Source organism: Silurus meridionalis, chromosome 13 (genome assembly GCF_014805685.1).
Source record: "Silurus meridionalis isolate SWU-2019-XX chromosome 13, ASM1480568v1, whole genome shotgun sequence".
Lineage (NCBI taxonomy): Eukaryota > Metazoa > Chordata > Actinopteri > Siluriformes > Siluridae > Silurus > Silurus meridionalis.
The window spans coordinates 19,598,076-19,620,057 of record NC_060896.1 but is presented as its reverse complement, the minus strand read 5'-3'; the positions used below and the strand labels follow the sequence as shown (position 1 = coordinate 19,620,057).

The 21,982-nt window shown below is 37.9% G+C and overlaps 1 protein-coding gene across 3 annotated transcripts in view; it reads right to left on the bottom strand.

Moving 5' to 3' along the window:
• Positions 1-21,982, bottom strand: part of LOC124395544 (golgin subfamily B member 1-like) — a 51,477-nt gene that overhangs the window by 17,217 nt on the left and 12,278 nt on the right. Inside the window, exons 8-21 of one of the 3 annotated variants that reach the window (XM_046864117.1) lie at positions 21,671-21,793; positions 21,204-21,317; positions 20,793-21,045; positions 19,168-19,283; positions 17,781-17,898; positions 16,994-17,085; positions 16,686-16,846; positions 12,849-12,999; positions 11,785-11,878; positions 9,740-9,873; positions 7,651-7,760; positions 7,400-7,568; positions 7,209-7,313; positions 1,222-5,853 (exon numbers count right to left, since the gene is read on the bottom strand). In XM_046864117.1, coding sequence (XP_046720073.1) covers positions 1,222-5,853; positions 7,209-7,313; positions 7,400-7,568; positions 7,651-7,760; positions 9,740-9,873; positions 11,785-11,878; positions 12,849-12,999; positions 16,686-16,846; positions 16,994-17,085; positions 17,781-17,898; positions 19,168-19,283; positions 20,793-21,045; positions 21,204-21,317; positions 21,671-21,793 — 6,372 coding nt within the window. Of the gene's footprint in view, positions 1-1,221; positions 5,854-7,208; positions 7,314-7,399; positions 7,569-7,650; positions 7,761-9,739; positions 9,874-11,751; positions 11,879-12,848; positions 13,001-16,685; positions 16,847-16,993; positions 17,086-17,780; positions 17,899-19,167; positions 19,284-20,792; positions 21,046-21,203; positions 21,318-21,670; positions 21,794-21,982 lie in introns of all 3 variants that reach the window. The other 2 variants (XM_046864116.1, XM_046864118.1) reach the window with 2 other exon arrangements.

Genomic DNA, 21,982 nt, shown 5'->3' with positions numbered 1-21,982 from the left:
TTTTGTGATGGAGTTTATTTGCATATTTAGTTCTTCCAATTTCTCCTGTAAACCCAAAATTTCTGCCATGTTCTCCGCACTTTCGGCATTTTGTTTCTCATGTTCCTCGATTTTCTTCAGCAGCTCTTTTCTGATGACAAGCGCTGCTTGAAGCTTTTTCTTCATACCGTCTTTTTCTTTAGTTAGCTTGGAAATTTCATGTTTGAGATCATTGTTGGCGTTCACCAAAGCCTTGTTTTCGGATTCGGTATTTTCCATTTGACTTCGGCAATGAGAGAGATGTCCTTTTGTCTCTTCCAGTTGCGAAAGCAGACTGTTTTTCTGCTCCTCGTACGTTATCCTTTCATTTGAGGCGGATGCAACCACCTGTGTTATTGATGTATCCCTTGCTTTTAATTGCTGGCTGAGTGCAGCGAGAAGTTCCTTCTGCTGGCTGATCTGAATGTGCATACAACCGATTTCATCGTCTTTCTTTTGAATGAGAGCGTTGTGTTTCAAACTAACCTCTCTGAGCATTTCTGATTTCTGGATTTCTGCCTCGAGTTTGTCTTCGAGATCTTTAATACGTTCAGATAATAAATCGTTCTTACCTTCACGCTCGGTTTTATTCTCTAGACCCTCCACATGCCTTTGCTCTAGCACCCTATTCAACATGGCTATTTCCTGTTCAAAGATAGATACTTTTGACTGATTGTCTTCTTGTAGCTGTTTAATTGTAGATAGCAGGGAAACCCTTTCTTCTCCGAAAGCCACTTCTTTATCTGAAATAGACTGTGTTAAACGTGCTACCTGTCTCTGAGCGTTCTCTTGATGTTCTTCTGATTTCTTGAGTTCTATTTGCATATCATGTAAGGCCTGTCGTAATTCAAAATTCTCCCTATCCTTTGCTTGGACTGTGAATGCAATCTCCTCTAATTTGCTTCTACTCATTAAAGCATCCACTTCTTTCTCCTTAAGTCTCTCTGAGCCCTGTTCAACGGCCGCCGTGGCTTCGGCTAACTTTTTGTTTAAATGATCTAGGTCCTGTTTCAGAGTGTTCACTTTACTATCTTTGGATGTCAGTTCATGCTCGACTTCTTGAAGCTGCTTCACGAGGGCATTCTTCGCCTGCGTTTCCCTATCAAGAACCGACAGCCACTCTTTTTCAGACTCCTGAAGAGTTTGTTCAACTCTCTGAACTTCTGATTTCAATCCGCTGATAATATCATCTTTGGCACTAACCTGGATGTGGAGTTGCTCCATCTCGGTCTTCATTTTCTCCATGCTACCACGTTGCTGCAGTTGTTCTTGTGTCCTCTGAGTTTCAGAACTGTATTTCCTACTGAATTCCTCTTTTTCCTGAACTAATTTATGGAACTCCTCTTCCTTTTGTGTTCTTTCGTTGTTGACTCGATCGAGCTCCTGCTTGGCCGAACGATTTTCTTCTTGCAGCTTCTTGCACAACTCACTCATTTTCTGCATCTCTGACATCGTATGCTCGGTATGTTTTACCTGAGAAGTGTATTGACTATTGATAGCATGTAGAGCCAGTTCCCTTTGCTCGAGGTTCTCAGTCAGGGAATTGACCTGGGCTGCAACTTGAAGGTGTTGTTCCCTCAATCTCTCAATTTCTAATGTCAGGGAATTGGCGTTCATTTGCTGGGCAACTAATGCGTCGTCCTTTTGCTTAGAAAGTTCAGCACTAAACAACCGCAGCTGTTGGACCTCATTCTGCAATGATGACGACTCCTGTTGGAGAGCGTGAAGTTGTCTGTCTCGCTCACTTATCATATGGTTAAGGTTTAGCAATTCTTCATTCTTCTCAGACAGCTGAATCTTTGTTTCTTGAAGGTCTTCGACTTGCAATGCAAATTTATCCTGAAGGTTCATTAAGGCACTTTGCTTCTCTTCTACGGTTGTGGAAAGCCTCATCGACTCTTCCTTGAGAGCCAGAATTTGACTTTGCAGCTCAGACACTAGTTCTGTACTTTCCATAAATTGACTCTTGAACAATGCAGCTTCATCGGCTTTCCTCTGAAGTTCCTGCAAAGCTTGGGTTTGCTCCACCACAGTGCAACCACGTTCTTCAAGGGCGGCTTTTAATCTTGTTACCTCTGCAGTTTGCTCACTAAGGTTGCTGCTCAAGTCCGAAACGGATTCCTTGAGTTTGGTCAACTCTTGTCTTATGTTGTCATTTTCCAAATCCTTTAATTTCAGCGTTTCATTCAGGCTGCTGATCTCTGCAGAGTGAACAGACATAGAGTCTAGAAGGACCTGCTCTTTCTCAGCAAGTGCAGCCCTGAGTTGTGTGGTCTCTAAAGATGAACCCTGTGCTTCACAAGTCAGTTGTGAGATTTTTACTTCAAGCGCAGTAGTGCTGGCCTTCATACTCAGCAGCTTCTCTACTTCATTCTTCAATAAAGAATTCTTCTCCGCAAGAGCAACACCGCGTCTGTCATTTTCCGCAAGCAATACCTGCAAGTCTGCTTGCAATTTAGAGATGACATCCATGTCTGATTTAATTTGTACTTCAGACACCTCTGAATCTGCTTTTATTTTTGCGCTCAACTGCGAGATCTCTTGATCCTTCTTGAGCAGAAAGACATCTTTTTCCTGCAGTGATCTTTGTAAGTTCTGAACGTCCCTCTGTAGATCAGCGAGGGCTTCCATTTTCTGACTGATCTGACCTTCGCCTGATTCAAATCTGAGCTGCAATTGACTCAAGAATGTCTCCTGTTGTCTAAAAGACTCTTCTTTTTGCTGCAACTCCAGATTTAAGCTTTCAGCTTTGGAACGCTCGGTTGCCAGCTGTTGCGTCAAAGAAGTCAAGTCTGCATTCCTGTCGGACAACCGACACTGGAGAAGACCGATTTCTTCCTGCCTTGTGGAACTCTCTTCTACTGATCTTTGGAGCTCTGCTTTCATTGTACTATTTGCCTCACTTAGTGCCTGGATGTTATCTTGAAGATTCACAAGCTCGACTTGTTTCTGGGTCAGCTCCTCTTTCAGTGTTGCACTTTCTGCCAAACGATTCTCCAAAGAACTTTTAAGATGTTCATTTTCTGAGTGGAGCTTCGCAACATGTTCGTTCATGGTTCCCAGCTGACTACTGAGGGAAACGAGTGACTCGTTTCTCTTGTTGAGCTCGTCGGTGTGTTTACAACATTCAACTTCTTTTGCTTTCGAATCCTCGACCGATTGTAAGCATTCCCCTTTAAGCCTCTCGTTCTCAGTTTGGAGATTTGCATAAAGCTCTCTTTGATAATCAAGCTCACCTTGTAAGGAGGAACACTCCTTAGACTGCTGTTGTAAAAGAGTGTCTTTCTCCATAAGTCCTGACTTCAGAGCACTGCTCTGTTCCTGAAGTAATGAGAGAGTCTCTTGCAGCTGAGTAAGCTGGTCCTGATAGCACTCGAGCTGTTTGCGTAGATCTGAAATGACCTGGTCTTTTTCAGCAAAGCGGCTGCTAAACTGAGAATTTGACATCGTTACCTCTTCACTCAGACGGTTCACAGTGTCTTTGCTCTTGTTTAGCTGTCCTGAGAGTGATTCACATTCAGTGGTCTTTTCAAGTATGGTCTCGTGGTTTTGCTTGATTGTTTCGCTAAGATCTTCTTTGTCTTTAAGCAAGCCCTCTATAATTTTACGGTTTTCTGCATGCTGCATCTCTAACCCGGATATTTTATCGTTTAACGCACTTCTTTCCAAGGCTAACTCCTCTAGTTCTTTTTTAACTTGATTATTTTGCTCGGTAAGTACGGAGACTTGAGAAGCGAAATTTCCTTTCTCTTCCAGGGTCATAGCTACCTTTTTATACATTTCAGACACCTCCTGACTTAGTTCGGCTAGCTCCTTCTCTTTATTCTCATATAAAGCTCGTATTTGTTGGTTTTGTGTGCTCAGGGCATGAATGCTGTTATGGAGCTCGATGATATTAGCCTGCCTTAAAGATAATTCATCAGTTAGGTTCTTGTTATTGGCAAGCAACTCTTCTAGGGACTTCTTCACGTCACCATTTTCAGCCTCAAGCTTGGCATTGAGCTCATTCATGGTCCCTAACTGACTGGTGAGAGAAGCAAGAGATGTGTTCCTCTTGTCCAGTTCATCTCTATGGGTTTGACACTCAAGAGTTTTATCACTGAGAGCTGTATTTTGTTCCTGAAAGCTTTGGCGGAGTTGTGTACATTCTTCTCGGAGGGAATCGCACTCAATGTGAAGCTTTGAAAAAAGGTCCCTCTGTTGTACAAGTTCGTTCTGTAAATCAGTGAACTGAGATGTTTGTTGCTGTAAAAGGCTATCCTTCTCCAACCGCCCTGAATTTAGAGTCTCCTCCAGATGAATGAGTTGATTTTGCTGAGCGTCTATTTGTGCCCTCTTTTCGCTCAGAGACAGCTCATTTTCTGATATTTTACAGTTTAATTGGTCAACCTGAGTGTTCAAGGCCTCAATTTGGCTTTGTAAATGACTGACCAGATCTTTACTGCTCTCCAAAGATTCTTTAAGCTGACTACACTCGCTTGTCCTCTCCAACAAATGATCAGAAAGAGACTGCTTGTTTTGCTCAAGTTCTGTGGCTCTACCATCGAGCTTCTCCTTCTCCTTAACCAGATCCTCTAACAGTTTGCTGTTTTCCACATGCTGCGATTCAAGTTCTGCTGTTTTCCTCAGCAGCACGTCTTTCTCCTCTGAAACCTGTTGCAGTGACTGAACCTTATTCTCAATTTCCTGCTTTAGAATACGATTCTCTTTGGTGAGGTCCTCCAATTGGGACTGCAAAGTGACATTCTGGTTTTGCATCTCTTCCATTTGTCCCTGGGAGTCTTGCAAAAGCTGTTTTTGGGTCTGTGAATTCTCCTCAAGAGATTTCTGAAGACCTAGATTTTCCCCCTTAAGTGTTTTTAACTTTGCTTCCAGCTTTGAAATGCTCTTCGTTTTGCCAACCAGCTCTTTTTCCAGCATCATCTTTTCTTCTTCTGCCTTTTCCTGTACATTCTTAAGCTTTTCCTCCAGCGACGTTATAATCTCCAGTTTCTCCTCGACCCCTAGCTTGACCTGCTCCTGGCACTTGACCTGGGCTTGAAGCTGAGTGGATAGAGACTGAAGTTCGTTATTATATTTTGTAACCTCTGCCAGCAACTTGTTGCGTTCATCCTTGAGAGTCTTCATCTCCTTCTCATAAGTCTGCTCCCGGTCGAGGATCTGCTCTTTAAGCTTCTCGTTTGAATTTTTTGTCTCCTTTAGTTGCTCGAAAACATTCTCCGAGTCTTGGAGTTTTTGAGTAGCGGCAACCATTTGTACCTTCAGTTCTGAAATTTGAGTTTCGCATTCGGTGAGATGAGCGCGCTGACTTGTATGCAGCTTCTGAATTTCCACGTTGAGATCTTGTATTTTCAGCTTGTCCTCTTCCAGTTGACTGAGCAGTTTCTTAATTTCCGTTAACTTTGACTCGTTCTCTTTTCGGGCCTCATTTAGTTCGCTCTCTTTGACCCCTAGTTGTTCCACCAGCTCAGCTATTTTCATATTAAGGGAATGCTGATCAGAAGACTGTGACTCTCTAATAATTTTAGCTTCCTTTTCAGCTTTAACCAGAGCACTCTCAATACGAACCAAATCCTCCTCTTTATGTGTTATATCCTGTTTGAGCTCTTGAATTTGTTCCGCATATTCCTCCATACTGCCCGAAAGAGCCGAAATCTCTTTGTCCTTGTCAGCAATAACATCTTTAAGGCTGTCGATTTCTCGCTCACAGCTCTGGAGATCATGAATCAGCTGCGCTCTTTCTTCTAAATGGGTGGTGTTTAGCTTGTCAAGCTCATCATTGGTTTGATCCAAGTCGCTCTGCAACGATTCAATTGTAGCGTCTTGTCTCTGTGTCTGAAAATTGAACGAAAATAAATAAATTAAAGGGTGTCCAATCATACACTGCATTTTCCGGAACTAGAAAAATATCTATTTACACAATATACTGCTGAACCACAATGACATAGCAACTGTTTTAATCTTCCGTGATTGTACTGCCACTAAAATTGCCGTTTTCATACTGTGTTTCTATGGTTCACTGTTTTCCACGCTGAGATTTATCATTAAAAAACAAAAAAACAAATGCACACTTTTACATTTATAACATACACCCACTAGCCTCTGTTCACGTCTTCATTCATACAACTATCCATTCCTGTGGCACCAGTGCAATCCATAAATCCATTTAAATGCAGGTTAAAAGCTTTTTACATCAAACAGAACACTGATTACAAAATGTAAAAAAGTGAGATATTAAGTGATTTGAACCGTGCCATGGTTGTTGGTGCCAGATGAAATCTGCTGATATCCCGGGATTTTTATAAATAAAATAGACATGCGCAAACATCAAAACATTCAGTTCTTTCAAACTCCACATATTGTGTGATCTTGGTTTAGCACAATGCTCATACAAAAGAAATGAGTAGTTTGCCTTTATATACTGATTTACCAAAAACCGCATATAAAGATATACTGTATATTCCGGACTATAAGCCGCTACTTTTTTCCCACGCTTTGAACCCGTGGCTTAAACAACGAAGCGGCTAATTTATGGATTTTTCCTCGGTTTTTCCCGGTTTCACAAACTTCATGCCAAAAAACTGAGCCCCATAACATTAGACCAATGAAATTGCGGAACAGGTTCAGGTGAACCAATGAAACTCTTTATATTAAATCAGATGCGCTCCCACTGAATCGGGCCGCACCACATCATAAATATGGATGAGGTTCCTCTGACGTTTGACCTGCCTCTCATTCGGACTGGCAACAGGAAATGCGAATCATTCGTCACACTGAAAACAACCGGGCATGAAAAAACGCACTTCACCTGTGTTCTGATCAACGATGATGATTTTTAAACGCACGACGATGCCAAAAGATAAACTAAATAGTTGTGAAAGGAAGGAGGAAGACAGTGAATAATGACTTTCTTGGTAGGCTGCTGTTTATATACAAGCCGTGTAACAGACACTGTTTTTCATTAAAGCCTGTGTAAAGTTCATTAGTTTCAATGTAGACACCTACGGCTTATAGACAGGTGCGGCGTATTTATGTTCAAAATATAAATCTTTGTAAAATTCAGTGGGTGCGGCCTATATTTGGGTGCGCTTATTAGTCCGGAAATTATGGTATTCAGCCAGAAGTTGATTACATCATTGGGCATTTTATTATTATTTTTTTACGTACAACAGAAACAAAATATCGCTCACCTTCTCCTTCAGCACATTAATCTTCTGCATGAGATCTGCAACTGTTGCTTTCATTTCTGTGCACTGCTTCTCAAATGTACTGCACTTCTTCGTCACTTCATTCAACTAGTGAAAATAAAAAATACAAAACTCTTACAAAAAAAAGTGTATGTTTAAAGAGTAAATCCCGTTAAAACGACAACATTACTCACGTTGTTTTCAGTCTGCAGTAGTTTATCAGCAGCTTCTCTGTGCTGCTCCTCCTTCTCCTTCAGTGCATCTCTCAGACCGTCAATAAGCTCCAGTTTTTCTGAGGTTTGGGCGAGCGTGTGCTCTTTCTCCATCAGAGATGATTCGAGACACTCCTGTGTGCTGCTCAACCTGGTGTACACATTTATTTAATGTGCATTTTCTCCAAAATATCTTTAGGCATTATCAAGAAAATAATACTAAAAAATATTACCCTTTGAGTTGTTCATTCAAACTTGTGACAAGGAGCTGATGCTTTTCAGCGTCTCGGCTTTGCTGGTTGCGAAGGCTGGTAAGTTGGGCTTGAAGTTTCTCAGATTCGTTCTAAAAAGTCACAAAGTAAAAACATTGAAGGTCATGGAATAAAACTTCTTTAACCAGGAAGTTAGTTTACAAAGCACCAAAAACCAAACAGGAGAGCAGTAAGTACGACAAACCCAATCAAGCCAATGATTAAATGACACCCTGTGTAAAACGCACACACCGACTGTCACATTTACACACAGACACACCTGAGAAGCCCAAAATGGCCAACCTCCTTCATCTACATCGAAGGTCACCTGTATTAGAAGGACGCATTTCAAAGTTCTTGGAATGAGCACATGCAAGTTACTGGATGCCCAAATATGGAACAAGGGACAAAAATACACGATTTAGAAACAGAACAGTTATGCAGTAAAAAAAAACAGTGCACATGAACTATATGAACAAAATTATTGATACCTGACTTTTCCAACCTTATGAGGTTCTTTTAAAAATCTTTTACTGGTTAGAGGCACACATACTCTGAAACACAACATCCTATATACATAATGTCCCAGATGTTCTCCAGATTCAGGTTTGGGGAATGTGAGAGCCAGTCAATGGCATGAATCTTGGTTCCTAACAGCAGTAAGAGTACCATCGGCTAGCACATGGGGTCTTTACGACCCTCCAAGGATATTCCCCCAGACCATCATTGGTCCATCACCAAACCAATCATGCTGGATGAGGTAGCAGTTACCATAATGTTCCCCACTAAATCTCCATACACTTTCATATTTATCACATGTGCTTAACTTGCTTTCATCAGTAAACTTGAAGCACCAGGGGCAGACCTGCCGATTCTGGTGTTTTCTGGCAGATGCTAATTAAGCTGAACGATGCTGGACAGGTCCCACTAGAGTATTTCAGGCCAACCATGCAACCCTCATGGAGTGTATTTCTGACAGATTGGTCAGCAACATGGACACTAGTAGCCTGCTGGAGGTTAGTTTGAAGGGATCTGGCAGCGTGACTCCTGTTCCTCCTCACACAAAGGTCTTTCCTGTTCAGCTCTCCATGAGTAACAGCCTGCCTCCGGGTATATACTTCATGCTCTTAAAACTGTGCTGGAAGACACACCAAACATCCTGTGCAACCTGAAGGGGCTGTAAATACTGCCTCTAGTGGTACCCTAACAAACCACAAAACTAGAGATATATCTCCAGGTGTCTCTCCCATGCACCTGTTGTCACTTTTCTGCAACTTTCACCAAAGCAGGTTAAACTGATTCACTTATGCTTCCTAACTGGATAAATGAAAATCCCTGAAGTTGGTGTTACTGTGAAGTTTGAATGTTCCATTACTTTTTTTGAACAGAGTTTTTAGTTTTACACTACAAGTAAAATATTTTGGAACCCCTAAAGCTTCTAATTGAGTAGTATAGTTTAATGACTAGTACTGCCAGAAATGCAAAAATCTAAGTTATATAATAACATTTTAATCTGGATGATGTGCTGTAACTAAAATGGGTGATTGTCCAGTAAAAACAATAAAAAATACTATAAATGTTTAAGATGGTTTGGGTTTCACCTGATTTTAATAAGGAAGGATCGTGTATATATAGGTTCTTTGTTTAGATGAAAAAATCTGCTTCTTTGCTCATTGTAGAATTGTATTTTGTAGTAGTCTTTGGTAATTGTATAGGAAAGGATCATTTTATCAATGTCAACTGCCTGCTGAAGGTTGACTGAACAACTCCGCAGAACAACTTGTGGTTTTGCTGGTTTTATCTTTATGACACTGTAGAAAACCTGTTAACTGTAACCGCACTGATTTCCCATTTATGTATTGTGTATATCCAGGTAAAAAAATAAAAAAACATCTACACAATTCTAAGTGTGCTATTCACTTATACTTCATTTATTACATTCAATATACATGCATCTGGTGATGTTCTTTTGCTACAAATGATTACTCAGCAGTGTTAGTGAAACCCTGATTTATAAAGCCAACATTAGGGATAAAAATGAGTCCTGTATGAACATATAAATGTGGTGTACCTGTAGGGACTCAATGCGAGCCTGCAACTGCAGCCGATCCTCCAAGTCTTGACACCGCTCTTCCAGTCCAAGGATTTGCTCCTGCAGTTGATTTCTTTCGAGCTCCAATTCTTCCACAACAGACCTTAGACCCTCTAAATGATTAGATATAGACCGGGTAAAAAATTGATTACTTAGCATGTCCATTCATTCTTCTGGAGAAAACTTTTTAACATGTATAATATAAAGGGGAAATAAAACAAAAATTATGCAGACATTTGAACTTCAAACCATATGTACTTGTTGAGCATCTTGTTCCAGATTTATCTTCCTAAGCATTAATTTCCCCCTAAAGCATCCCATACAACAGTGTAATTCCAATTCTGTGGCATGTTTGGTCATCAGAGTTTAAAAAAAAAAAACCCTCCCAATAAACTAGAAGAGATGAGAAGTATAGTTAATATTTACACTTTTTATAATAATTAGCAAACTTCATTTTAGTTGTAAAGACATGGAGGAAAAGAGACGAGACGGTAGGGAATATAGACCTCTTGAAGACGCACATTAAAGTTTGTCAAATTAATCTTTAAATTTATAAAGTCCAACAAATGTATTTGTATTTATTTAAATTAATGCTAGTCTTGTAGCCACAATCAATAATTAACAGTAAATAACTGGTGATTGTCCACCTCACATTCATTAACTTAATTTAACTAAATATATTGTATAGTAGTTGGGGTGAATGTTGGGGTCAATGAGTTCTTTGCCCTGAAGTGCCATGTTGAACATCCAGTGGTCAGTATGAGAGAATTGTACTCAAAGCAGCAAATAGCAGACATGAACATGATGAAGATTTATTTACTAAAATGGTTGCTAAAATGTGAGGGACTTTTGTGATACACTGTATTTATGCTACACAGAAAACTCACATCACGTTCACATTACAGAAACGCATTCGCTTTACTACACAACACAAATGGTTGAAAAGTAAACACTTACCACAGATGGAGGTAATACACACCGACATTATTACACACAAAAAAAAGCCTGTTAAGGGCATTCAACATGGACTAAGGCCTACAGAACTGAGACTAGGCAGTTCATCCAGCACGCACATGCTCCGAATAATCTACAAAAATAAAGCAAATACTACAGAAATATACATCAAATGAATGACACCATAACAGTGGTTTGATTGATGGGTTAGAAAAAGATCAAAATAAATATATGCATTTGAATAAAATTGAGTAAGATGTGAGAAATACAATGCCAAATAACAGAAATGCAAAAAGAAAGTGAGTAAGACGAAATATAAGGCCCATGTTCATATAATAACTGCATATTATTTAATAGAAATTTGCTAAACTCTAACTTTGAAATTTGAATCCAATCTGTTAAATCACAGATTTTACTATTACTCATAACTCAGATCCAGAAAATGCCTTGGCATTGTTTCACTAATTCGCTCACTGTAACATTTGCATTAATTTGCTGCAAGGGTTACATTCAGCTAGCTTAAGCAATACAAATTTGACAATTTGAAAACTCACTTTTCGGCTAGTATTACAAAGAGAATGACTAAGATACATTTATATTCCTCTTTTGCATTTCTTTTTTCCATAAAACGTTTTAAGCATACAGTGAGATACAAAGGTTGCAAAATGATGCTGAGGTACATAGTTAAATGCTGACCAATAAGAAAAGCTAAACATAAATAAATAAAATGCCAGGAGATTTCATGATTAACCTAAGCTCATGCCTTATACAACCTTGCAGATAAATAACACGTTCCTGATTATTGATGAGTATAAATACCACCTTTCTAGTGTTTGAGGAAGAGGAAAAAAAAAAAAAAAGCCCTTGATTTAATCATCTATTTCAGAACTAAAGTTGAAATTACAAAAGATAATAAGCAGTTATAATGCTTTATGAACATGAGCACTTGCAGAGAGTCTTACCAAAATACAGCATTTGAGGATGTCAAACTATGAGGAGAGCGCATGCCAGCCTGAACTGTCTAGTGAGCTTCACACCTGTGTTTGAGGCAGTGAATTCGGGCCACCAACCTCCCATATTCTCCCCTTCCATTGGAGTGATGCTGCCAGAGGGATTGTGGGAATCAGGGAACGATGACCTGTTGTCGAACTCCTCAAAGTCCTCCTGAAACAGCAACATAATCAATCACTGCATCATGCAGTAGCTGAACCGAACTAAAATGATTTAATAGAAATACAAATCGATTACCGCCTCCACACTCATGTATATAAAAGAATATTCATAAGCCTGTGTGTTGTATTTTTCCTCACATACAAATAAATAAAAACAAATACCCTTACTTAGATAATGCAAATAATTATAACAAATAATTCCATTCATTTATGAATAACTGATTAAATTGCCTTATCCTCATTTCTGACTTGAAGGCAACAGACTAACAGCAAATTCTATCAGATTACCAAATAAATATTAAGCATTCCCTGGCTAATTATATAATAAATTACTAATGAAGCATGTTTCACCCTCCTAGAAGAAACCAATACATTTGCAAATACAGTATACAAATTATCACAAATCGAAAAAATAATCATGACTATTATTCACATTAATAGTGAATACAAATATTCACTTTTATTTGCATTACTTGCTCTAGTGGAACTCTAACTGGACTGGACTAACACAGAGTTACTTTTTTACACAAGCACATTAATGACACTTTGCTGACAATTACATCACACTGAATCACTTTAATCTGTACTTCTGTCATACATCCCTTCTATTAATTCATGTATGTGTATACATCTATATAATTTTTTGGTATTGTGTGTGTGTGTATATATATATATATATATATATATATATATATATATATATATATATATATATATATATATAAAATAAAATTATAAATAAAATGTATACATATACTTAGTCTGATAATATTTTAATATATTTTTATACTATTTTTAAATTTTTACTTTTATTTTCATTTGTTAATCTTATATTGTAATCTAATACTTATAAAAAGCATTTCACTTAATGCCTTACTCTGTATAAATGTGTATGTGACATAAAATTGGACTTTGAATTAATTGCTCGATTTATACAAACAAAATTTCCAACCGGCTCGTACCTGCAGGTTGCGAGGGGCGGAGCTTCCCGTCTTCTTGCCCTTTTGTGGACGGAGCCCTCGAGCCTGAGCCAACTCCTCCTCCAACTCCCGCTGCCGATCGGCCAGTGCTGGATCGGAGCAGCCAGGAAAGAACCAGTCATCCTCAATCAGTTTTGTGCCACAGGAGGTTATGAGGGGTTTAATAACATTTGCACCGAAAGAATGAAAGAAAAAGTAACTGAAGAAAGATAGGAAGTGACTGATGGCGTAAAGAACTGTATGACTTGGAGGTGGGTTGTGGGGTGGGGAGATAAAGAGCAACTTAAGGAATGGGTATCGTGCACACACAAAAACACACCAGTTTTCATAGAGACCTCGCAATCGCACAAAACTGTACACCAGAGGAAAGAAGTAAAAGAGGACATGTACAGTCTGAGTGCACGACCAAGAGCTGTTTAACGTATAGTAATTAATATGACACTTCCCTCATCTCGCTCAAATGAATAATGTACCTTCATAATTTTTTATTAAACACCAGGGCAAATCAAAGATGACCTGCCACATGTTGACAAAATGTGCTACCTTGCATTGGTGATGCTCCAGTACAATCTACTATTATCAGGATAATGCACTAGAAACTTTTCCAGAGTGAAAAAGCTGGACATTTATACTTTTTTTTTTTTTTTTCTGAGGTTTCACAATCACACTAGAGAACACAAGAGAGGCAAAAGATTTACGTTGACCTGAACATCCAGATACCAGACATTCATCTACATACTACAATATTAACAAAGACGAGCACAATGGTGACGTACTGATCAAATATAAACAGCTCTTAGTGTTGCACTTACATTTATGGACCTATCTGTACATGCCAGTGCGTCTTTGCAAGTTAAGTGAAAAGCCATGCGTATCATATTTATTGTAATATAATAAAATGATAAAAGCAGCATGATGAAGTGTCCAAAAGCAACGAATGGACTGCGAGGAAATGTATTTCGATTGCGTCGTGAAATTCCTCCCAAATTCTGCTTTGAAAGGGAAAAGCTGTTGGGTTTATTATAAGGTAAAATTTCGGAAATTTCCGGAAGCGTGCCTACATCAACATTGGTATGTGTGTATCGTTGCGAATAATCAGCACAAAACATATCCCCATCTGTTTTGTGGCAACAGTGAAGACTGGCTGAGAAAAGCAGATTAAAAGATTAATAAAGAGAAGGACAGGCTTTATGAAGTCGCAAAGAAAAGAAAGAAACAAACAAAAGGTTAGAATTCAGTAAGACAGTTTATTTACTGCTACTATTTTACTACACTCATTGCCTATTTTATGGGGTCACTTTGTAGATTTACACTTACTGACCGCAATTAGTATCTTATGCATAATTTTCACACTAGCTTTACCTATGAGAACGCAGGTACTAACAGCGGACCATTAGCAGGTTCTGTACAGTGCTGAGAAAGCACTATTGCCTGGATATTATCTAATGATGATGCTACAGTTCGGCTCTGTAAAGTAATAACTGCCTTGCATTTTGAATTGCCATTTGCAAAAGTTTCATGTAAATTCCTGTTCATCTTAAATGTCTGGCAATATGCCTTTAAATCCTTCTTGTGTCTCACCATGAGGAGGTTGAAAAAAAAAAAACATGGTCAGAAATCTCTGCCTCGTCCCACCTCCTTAATCTCTCTCGTCTACATAAGAGGAGGCTAGACCATGCCACCTCCATACTTATCCACTCTGTTGGTTTTAACATCAGCATCCAACATCTAAAATCACAGAATGTGTGTTATAAATTTCATCACCTGACCAAGTCTGCTCACAAATTAACCTACTGCTATTTAAATTTGATTGGGGTTGACTGTCATCATAAAAACATATCCCTGTGAGGGAGACACATGGGAGCCACACAAGAGACAAAGATGGTCTGATTTGATCTTCTTAAAGAAGAAGCTCCTCCTACTTTTATTTGTAAAGAGTACAGTGACGGTTCAGTGGATAAGGCTTTGGTTTATAAGTTTGCCGAATCAAAGTTCGATCATAAGTTTGGCGGGTACCATACCACGGCTGACCCTGCGCTCGGACCCTCCGCTATGTGAAAAATGCAATTTTCCTTTGGGATCAACGAAGTAATCAATCTATATTCGTACATGACGGGTGACGAGAAAAGGTTTGGATTAGCTATTTAACTCTGCAGTGCCTTTTAAGAGAAAACCTGCCTATAACTCAGTCAGATCAAATAGCCAGTGAGTGTAGACATAACGTAGCTCTTTCCCAATAAAACTGCCAACTGAGAATGCTGCTGTATAAATATTAATACATTTGAATGGATACATGTGTAATCCAGTATTAACCAAGGCAAGCAAATAAAGCTGGTCCTTGTTGTTCAGGAATATATACTTGAACATATATACTGTTAAACATTATTCACCACTTTTTTCAATTAATTCAGACTTTAAAGCAGACTCTTCAAACAGCATCAAGAATTCAGAGACATTTTCTGGAAAGAGGATAGTGAATTTCAAAAGCAATAAAGCACCATGTTATTTTGGATCATATCAAGTATAAAAGCAGAATATAGTATTAAAAAGGGTGATGTTAGAATGAGTACATGAACAGGTGGTTAAAAAAAAGTGTGTTAATAGTGTGAATTTAACATCGCCAGGCCCTAGGCGGTCAAGTCATTGAAAGGGAAAAATATGCTATGATGACTTATGCATGGCGCCAAGAAAGGCGGCAAATTAATCATGTGAAAAGATATGATCAGTAAATCTAGCTTAATCCAATCAGGGAAAAGAGACCAACTATGTGAAATACCAATATGGGAACAAAATAAATACATTTGCACTGTAAGATGCCAACTTTCCTATAATTAGTTTAAATATTCAGTTCTTCTTTTAATATATCAAATTTTATGTATATCAAAATGATGCCCAAATTCTCCTTATATAAACAGTTAACAAGGTTTATGTATTAAATAGGACTAGACTGCTTTCGACAATGTAATACATAGACATTTAATAATGGGCTGATTCCTTTCATTAAAATATGTTAATATTGTATATCTGCACATGCATATTCAGATATTGTTAGAGCACCAACACCAAAAGCATGGTGTGCATTTAGAGAGTGTTAAACAGCAGGCGAGTTTCAAGCCAGGCCTGGTCAACAAGAGTTCATCAGAAATAAATAAAGACATGTAAGGGGGTCGGGGGGAAGAAAGATGAAATAAAGAAAATGATGATGCCAGACATCGACCTCGGCTGTACTGCTTCTGTTTCCGCATGGACAAGTAAAAAAGGATGATGGGAAACAGGAAGCAGTACAGCAGGAAGACAGATGCTGAGTGAAACCTGCATGCACAAAACTGACGGGAAACTGTTTGGCTCTCTTTGGCTGAACCAATCACAAGGAGGGAGGGAGAGAGGGATGGGGGAGATGACGGGCACGAGGTGTGATGGGGCTGAGGCACAGGGCCAATGCTCAGCTCATTGACGGTGGAGAGAAAATGAAAACATAAATGAGGGACCATGCTTTTACCCTTGAATGAAAAAATCTAAAGAAAAAAAATATATATATTGTTCACAACTTGTAAGAGCTTTTGTGGTTTCAACATTTAATGCTAATGCTTGGATTGTATCCTCCATCATGGATAAAATTATCCAGAAACAAGAAGAAAAAAAATCATTCGCAAAATAAAAATCGCCATATTGGATATGACAATCAAGAATTGTTCATACTGTAACAAAGAATAGAAACTAGGCACTGTTTCAGACAGCAGATATTATTATTATTTTAATTATTATTGTTATTATTACAAGCTGTTTATAATAATAAAAATATTATAAACTCTCTTCTCACCCTCTCTTTCCTCCTCTATGTGGCTCATGCGGATTTCCAGTGCGGTTTTCTCCTCTCGGATCTGATTCCGTGACTCTTCAGCTTCAGCCACCATGGCAATCATATCCTGCCACTCCATCACCTGACTCTGAGCATCATCCATGCTTCCAGATTCACTCGCCTGCAGATGACATCACTGTTTTTTTTAGCAATATTTCATCTAATCCAGTGTGCGGTATTCTTGCACAGAACAGAAATCTGATTTGTTGAAGGACGTGATGACACAAACCCGACTGCTAACAGCCTACACACTGTACAAATGTCTGACCTGGGAGGCGGCTCTTTTGGTGACCTGTTCCAAGTCTGCCTGCATTTTCCTCTGCTGTTCCTCATAAACCACCAGCTTGGCCTCCAAAACATCTACAGACATAACCAAAGAAATAAAAATAAAACAAAAAAAAAAAAATATATGAGCCATTTCACATGCATACATTATAACTATAAATGTATATGAAGCGAGCATTTATTTTTGACCACCGTATTTAAACGATAAGACCACAAACATGAAAGAAAGCATATAATATAAAATCACCTTTCCGATACAATCTCATTTTTTATAAATCTATTCTAATGTCTTTTTTTGAATTCAACTTAACGGACAATAAACTTCAGGGTTTCGGATATATGTTAAAAACAATACTTAAGCAATTTTGTATTAGATAGTATTAGATGTTTTTGTGGTTCAGGGGAAGACAAATATGACCTGCTAAAACACAATAACATGAGGTTTTTATTTCATTACAGTTCAAAAGTGCCAACAGTAATTTTACTAAATACTGAAACTATGATTTTTTTTTTCTTTTTTTATTGAATTATTAAAAAGAAAAAAAAAAAAAAAAAAAAAAAAAAAAAGAGTTATTGTATTGCTTATGGATTTTTAGCTCTCAGGTTGATAATTTGGGTTTGGTGAACAGACTAGGGTCCTGTATCCCAGTCCCACAAAAAAATCAATTGTGTGCAACAGTTATGCGTGTTTTATGCAGTAATAATAGAAGAATATTTGGATTTGGTAGCTTTTTGCAGCAACGTTTCCTTCCTTTCTTTTTGCTTCTTACCATTCTTGGTTTTAAGTTCATCGTATTGCTCGAGTTTACACAGCAGCTCTTCTCGCTCCTCCTCAAGTGCATTAACACGGCTGCGGAGTGCGTCTACATCTGGGGTCGTATTTTCACACTGGCAGGTCGAACACGTAGGATAGAAAGAAGGCGGCAAGGTATTTAGATAAGAGTCACACAACACAGGAAAACATTCCTGTAGTTTTTTTTTTTTTACACAACAAACTGGGTTAAAGACAAAAACACAAGAATTAGACTGTGAATGGCCAGTAGAAAGTTCTGTGGACAGATGAGTTCACATTTGACATTTTTGTCACTAACAAAAGAACTTATGTTAGATGGAGAACAGAAAAGATGTTCGCAGGCTGCCTCACACCCACAGTCAAACATGGAGGTGGAAGCTTAAATGTTTGGTGTAACGTATTCGAGGTGAAAGCAATACTGGACCAACATTACACTACTATTTTATAATTTATTACATCGTCGGTCGGCTTTAGTTTTTTTTTTGCCCGTTTTTTTATGCCGAATCAGCGGCGGAAAAAGAGAACGGTGAGAAAGAGAACTCCGATTGACTATTCTGCTTAGCGAATGAGGACACAAGAAAAAACTAAACAGGGGGCAGAACTCACTTGTTGTAATTCTTGCTCTTGTCTTTGTAATTTAGTAGACATGATTGATAAAAGCTACACGAATCAGTCAGTAACACTGTTGCTTTATATTTTCACAGATGTTTCTTTTCCGGTTCCCTTCTTTGGACGTGGAATACAGACTACTGCCACCTGCTGGTATTGAAGTTACGCACGGTTTGATGTGTCAGATGCGCCTGTCTAATAATCGTTCTAATTTGCAGCAGAAACGAGTTAATAAAAAAAAAAAATAATTGGCCTGATTAATAAAATAAATAAATAAATACATTTACAAAATCAGCCCATTTAATAACAATAATAAAAAAATCGGCCCGATTAATCGGTCAACCTCTAGTCTACTCTGTAATTATTTTTTAGAGAGCAAACAGACCTAAATCCTATTGGACTGCTCTTGGATGAACTGAATCACAAGCTCAGAAAGATTATTAGAAATGAATAAAGACTGTCAGGATGGCAAGAAAGTATAAAAGCTGTTATTTATGGTAAGAGATTTTTTTAAGTTTAACGCTTGTACATTTATTTATTTGTTTGGCTAAAGAAAATCTGTTTTAATTAACCAGTTTGTTGCATATAAACAAAAGAAACAGGAATGCATCTTAAAAAAATATATATAAAAAATTCATAAAATGTGTTTGTGTATATATGTATATATACACTTTGTAATTACACAAAGACAGGAATAATTATATTATACTTAAAGGCAGAGTAATTTATTGTTATATAGTTGGATCAAATCTAACCTGTGCTTTCTTCAGCTCGTCTTCCAGCTGTCGGGTGCGGGATTTGGACCAGGCTTTCATCTTTAAAAACTTTGCCTCTGATTTGCTGGCCTCTTCTGCCTTTAGCTTGACTTGGGCTAAAAAAAAAGAACAATACAAATAAACAAGAGACATTTACGCATTCGTTTTCATAATTCAGAGCAAAACGAACATCTGTGTACAACAAGCCTGTTCAAGTCACGCTTGCTCAAGGTGATAAGTTGACCAAAATGGCCCAATCAAGTCTGGGCTCGACACTGGTCTGTTTTTAATAAGGCTTAGCTAGTACATCAATACAAGCACACTTGATCTGCATCACAGCATATAGGTTTGCTCTCAAACTGCCAGCAGCACACCAGCAGTGTTGCAGTTATGTGTCTCAAACCTTAATGTGTATTTTTTTATCTCTATATTATTAAATACTTGTCGTTTATTTAAAAAACAAAACAAAAGCTATTATAACCTTATCTCAGAAATGTATTGTTACAATTGATCATGATGCTAATATCCTATCGCTCTCTTGTGTTCTATCATTCTAGTGCTTTAATTACAGCCAGTGCTCATTGGTCAAAAATAAATGAATTGTTTGAAGTCTGAAGTCTGCTTATTTAGCTAACTACAATGTTATAGTTATGGGGATAGTAGTAGCTGTAGTTTAATACATTATCCATATACATGTGCTTTTTTTTTTTTTAAACCTTTTCAGGTAGTATATTATTAAACAAAACCTTAAGAGATAGTACTACACTTTTAAAAGTGCCATGTACTTACATTAAAAGAAGAGCAGTCCAATTAAACGTTAAATAATCAGTAATCAATAACATTACATGTATATCACATTTGCACATATGTTGTTCGTTATGACTTTTGTGTTGTCTTATGTAGCACCTTATTCCTGGTGGAACGCTGCTTTGGGTAGTTTTGTGTTAATTTGTGTTGTCTTATGTAGCACCTTAGCTCTGGGGGGATGTTGTTTTGTGTAGTTTTGTAGTAATATGTGTTGTCTTTGTAGCACCTCAGTTCTGGGGGAACGTTATTTTGTGTCGTTTTGTATTAATTTGTGTTGTCTTATGTAGCACCTTATTAATTGGGGGATGTTATTTTGTGTAGTTTTGTATTAATTTGTGTTGTCTTATGTAGCACCTTATTAATTGGGGGATGTTATTTTGTGTAGTTTTGTATTAATTTGTGTTGTCTTATGTAGCACCTTGGTTCTGGGGGAATGTTGTTTTGTGTAGTTTTGTATTAATGTTGTGTTGTGTTGTGTGTTTGGTTGGAATGACAATAAAAGCCTGCTTGACTTGACTATCAGAACTATGCCGCCTGAATTACTTTCTATAATCTTGAGTAGGGTGGAAAGAGATACCACCCATTTGTTTAGCAATATTCTTCTTATAATTATAACCCTCATACCACTTCTTATAACCTTCATTCAATGTCAGAAACTGCATAAACCAAGAGCTTGAACTGGAGTGTTCTGGAGAATCCAATAACTGACACATCCTAAACCACATACCTTATACACTATGCAGGCAATGTGTCAGGAAATGACCCGTGTCTGTGAAACTTATTAGCCAAGCAGTGTAGAGTACATGCAAAAAAATGACCTTCAAGATCTGAGAGTCTCTGCTTTATCGATGGGTCAACGGGCAAGTCTGCAGATGTGGTGATTAAAGTGGAGGACATCATCTCTTTCTCGGACATCTCCCTCTCATATTTCTCCGTCACTTTCTTCAGTTCCTCTTGGTGCTTCTCCATGAGGTCTCGAACCTGAGTACGCATGATGTGCTTCTCGGCATCCATCTTAGACTGAAGGTTTTCCTTCTCGCTCTGTAGACGTCTCGAACGCTCGTTCAGCTCCTTTACAAGAGGGTGCAAGTCAGACAGTCATTCCTTTAAGAAGCAATAAAGTCTTTAAATTTAGTTTAAATTAATTAAAAAAATCATTTGACCCAATCATTCAGAGAAGCCATTTTCCTGGAATTGTCTCAACATGTACGCTGTGTCCGTGTCCTCACCTGGATTTGCTGATCTCTTCCATCCACTTCTCCCTGAAGGACGTCGATCACCTGGGTTTTCCCCAGAAGAACCTCTTCCTTTTCGTGCAGTTTCTGTTTCAGAGCTTTTAAAAGCTGAAAAGGTCAAACCAAAGAGATGCAGCATTAAACCACTGCACACTGAACATGCACCCATTCGACTTTATCTGTAGCAGGATGCAGTGACCTGGATATCACCAATATTAAGCACCGATGTTCTCTTTTGGCTTTTTTAATAGGTTTTGTGTGGCTATAAAGTTGATGTCTGTTAACTGATAAAACTGGGGAAAGCAGTTTAAAAAGCACATCACACCTTTGAATACATTTGTTAGACGCTGATCAAATGAATGTGTGATTTTTGTTTAATCTGTGTGAACCTCAATATGTTCTTCAAAAACACATAACTTCTTTATATATATATTATATTTATCCAAAATGACTTCTCTTACCTGCTCAAGATCTGCACTAGCATCTGACTTTGCTGCAAGTTTAAAAAGCTCCTGTTCATGCAATTGATTGATCTCCGTTAATCTGTGGTCTTTTTGTAAAATGATGTCCTTAAATGTCTGGATCTGTAACAAAAAACACAAAGATTTCTGGTTTTATACAACTGCTAAATCTGTGATAAATAAATAAAGATTAACTAATACATTATTATGGGAAGTATGACTAAAAAGGGAGGTAGGTATATATATATATATATATATATATATATATATATATATATATATATATATATATATATATATATATATATATGA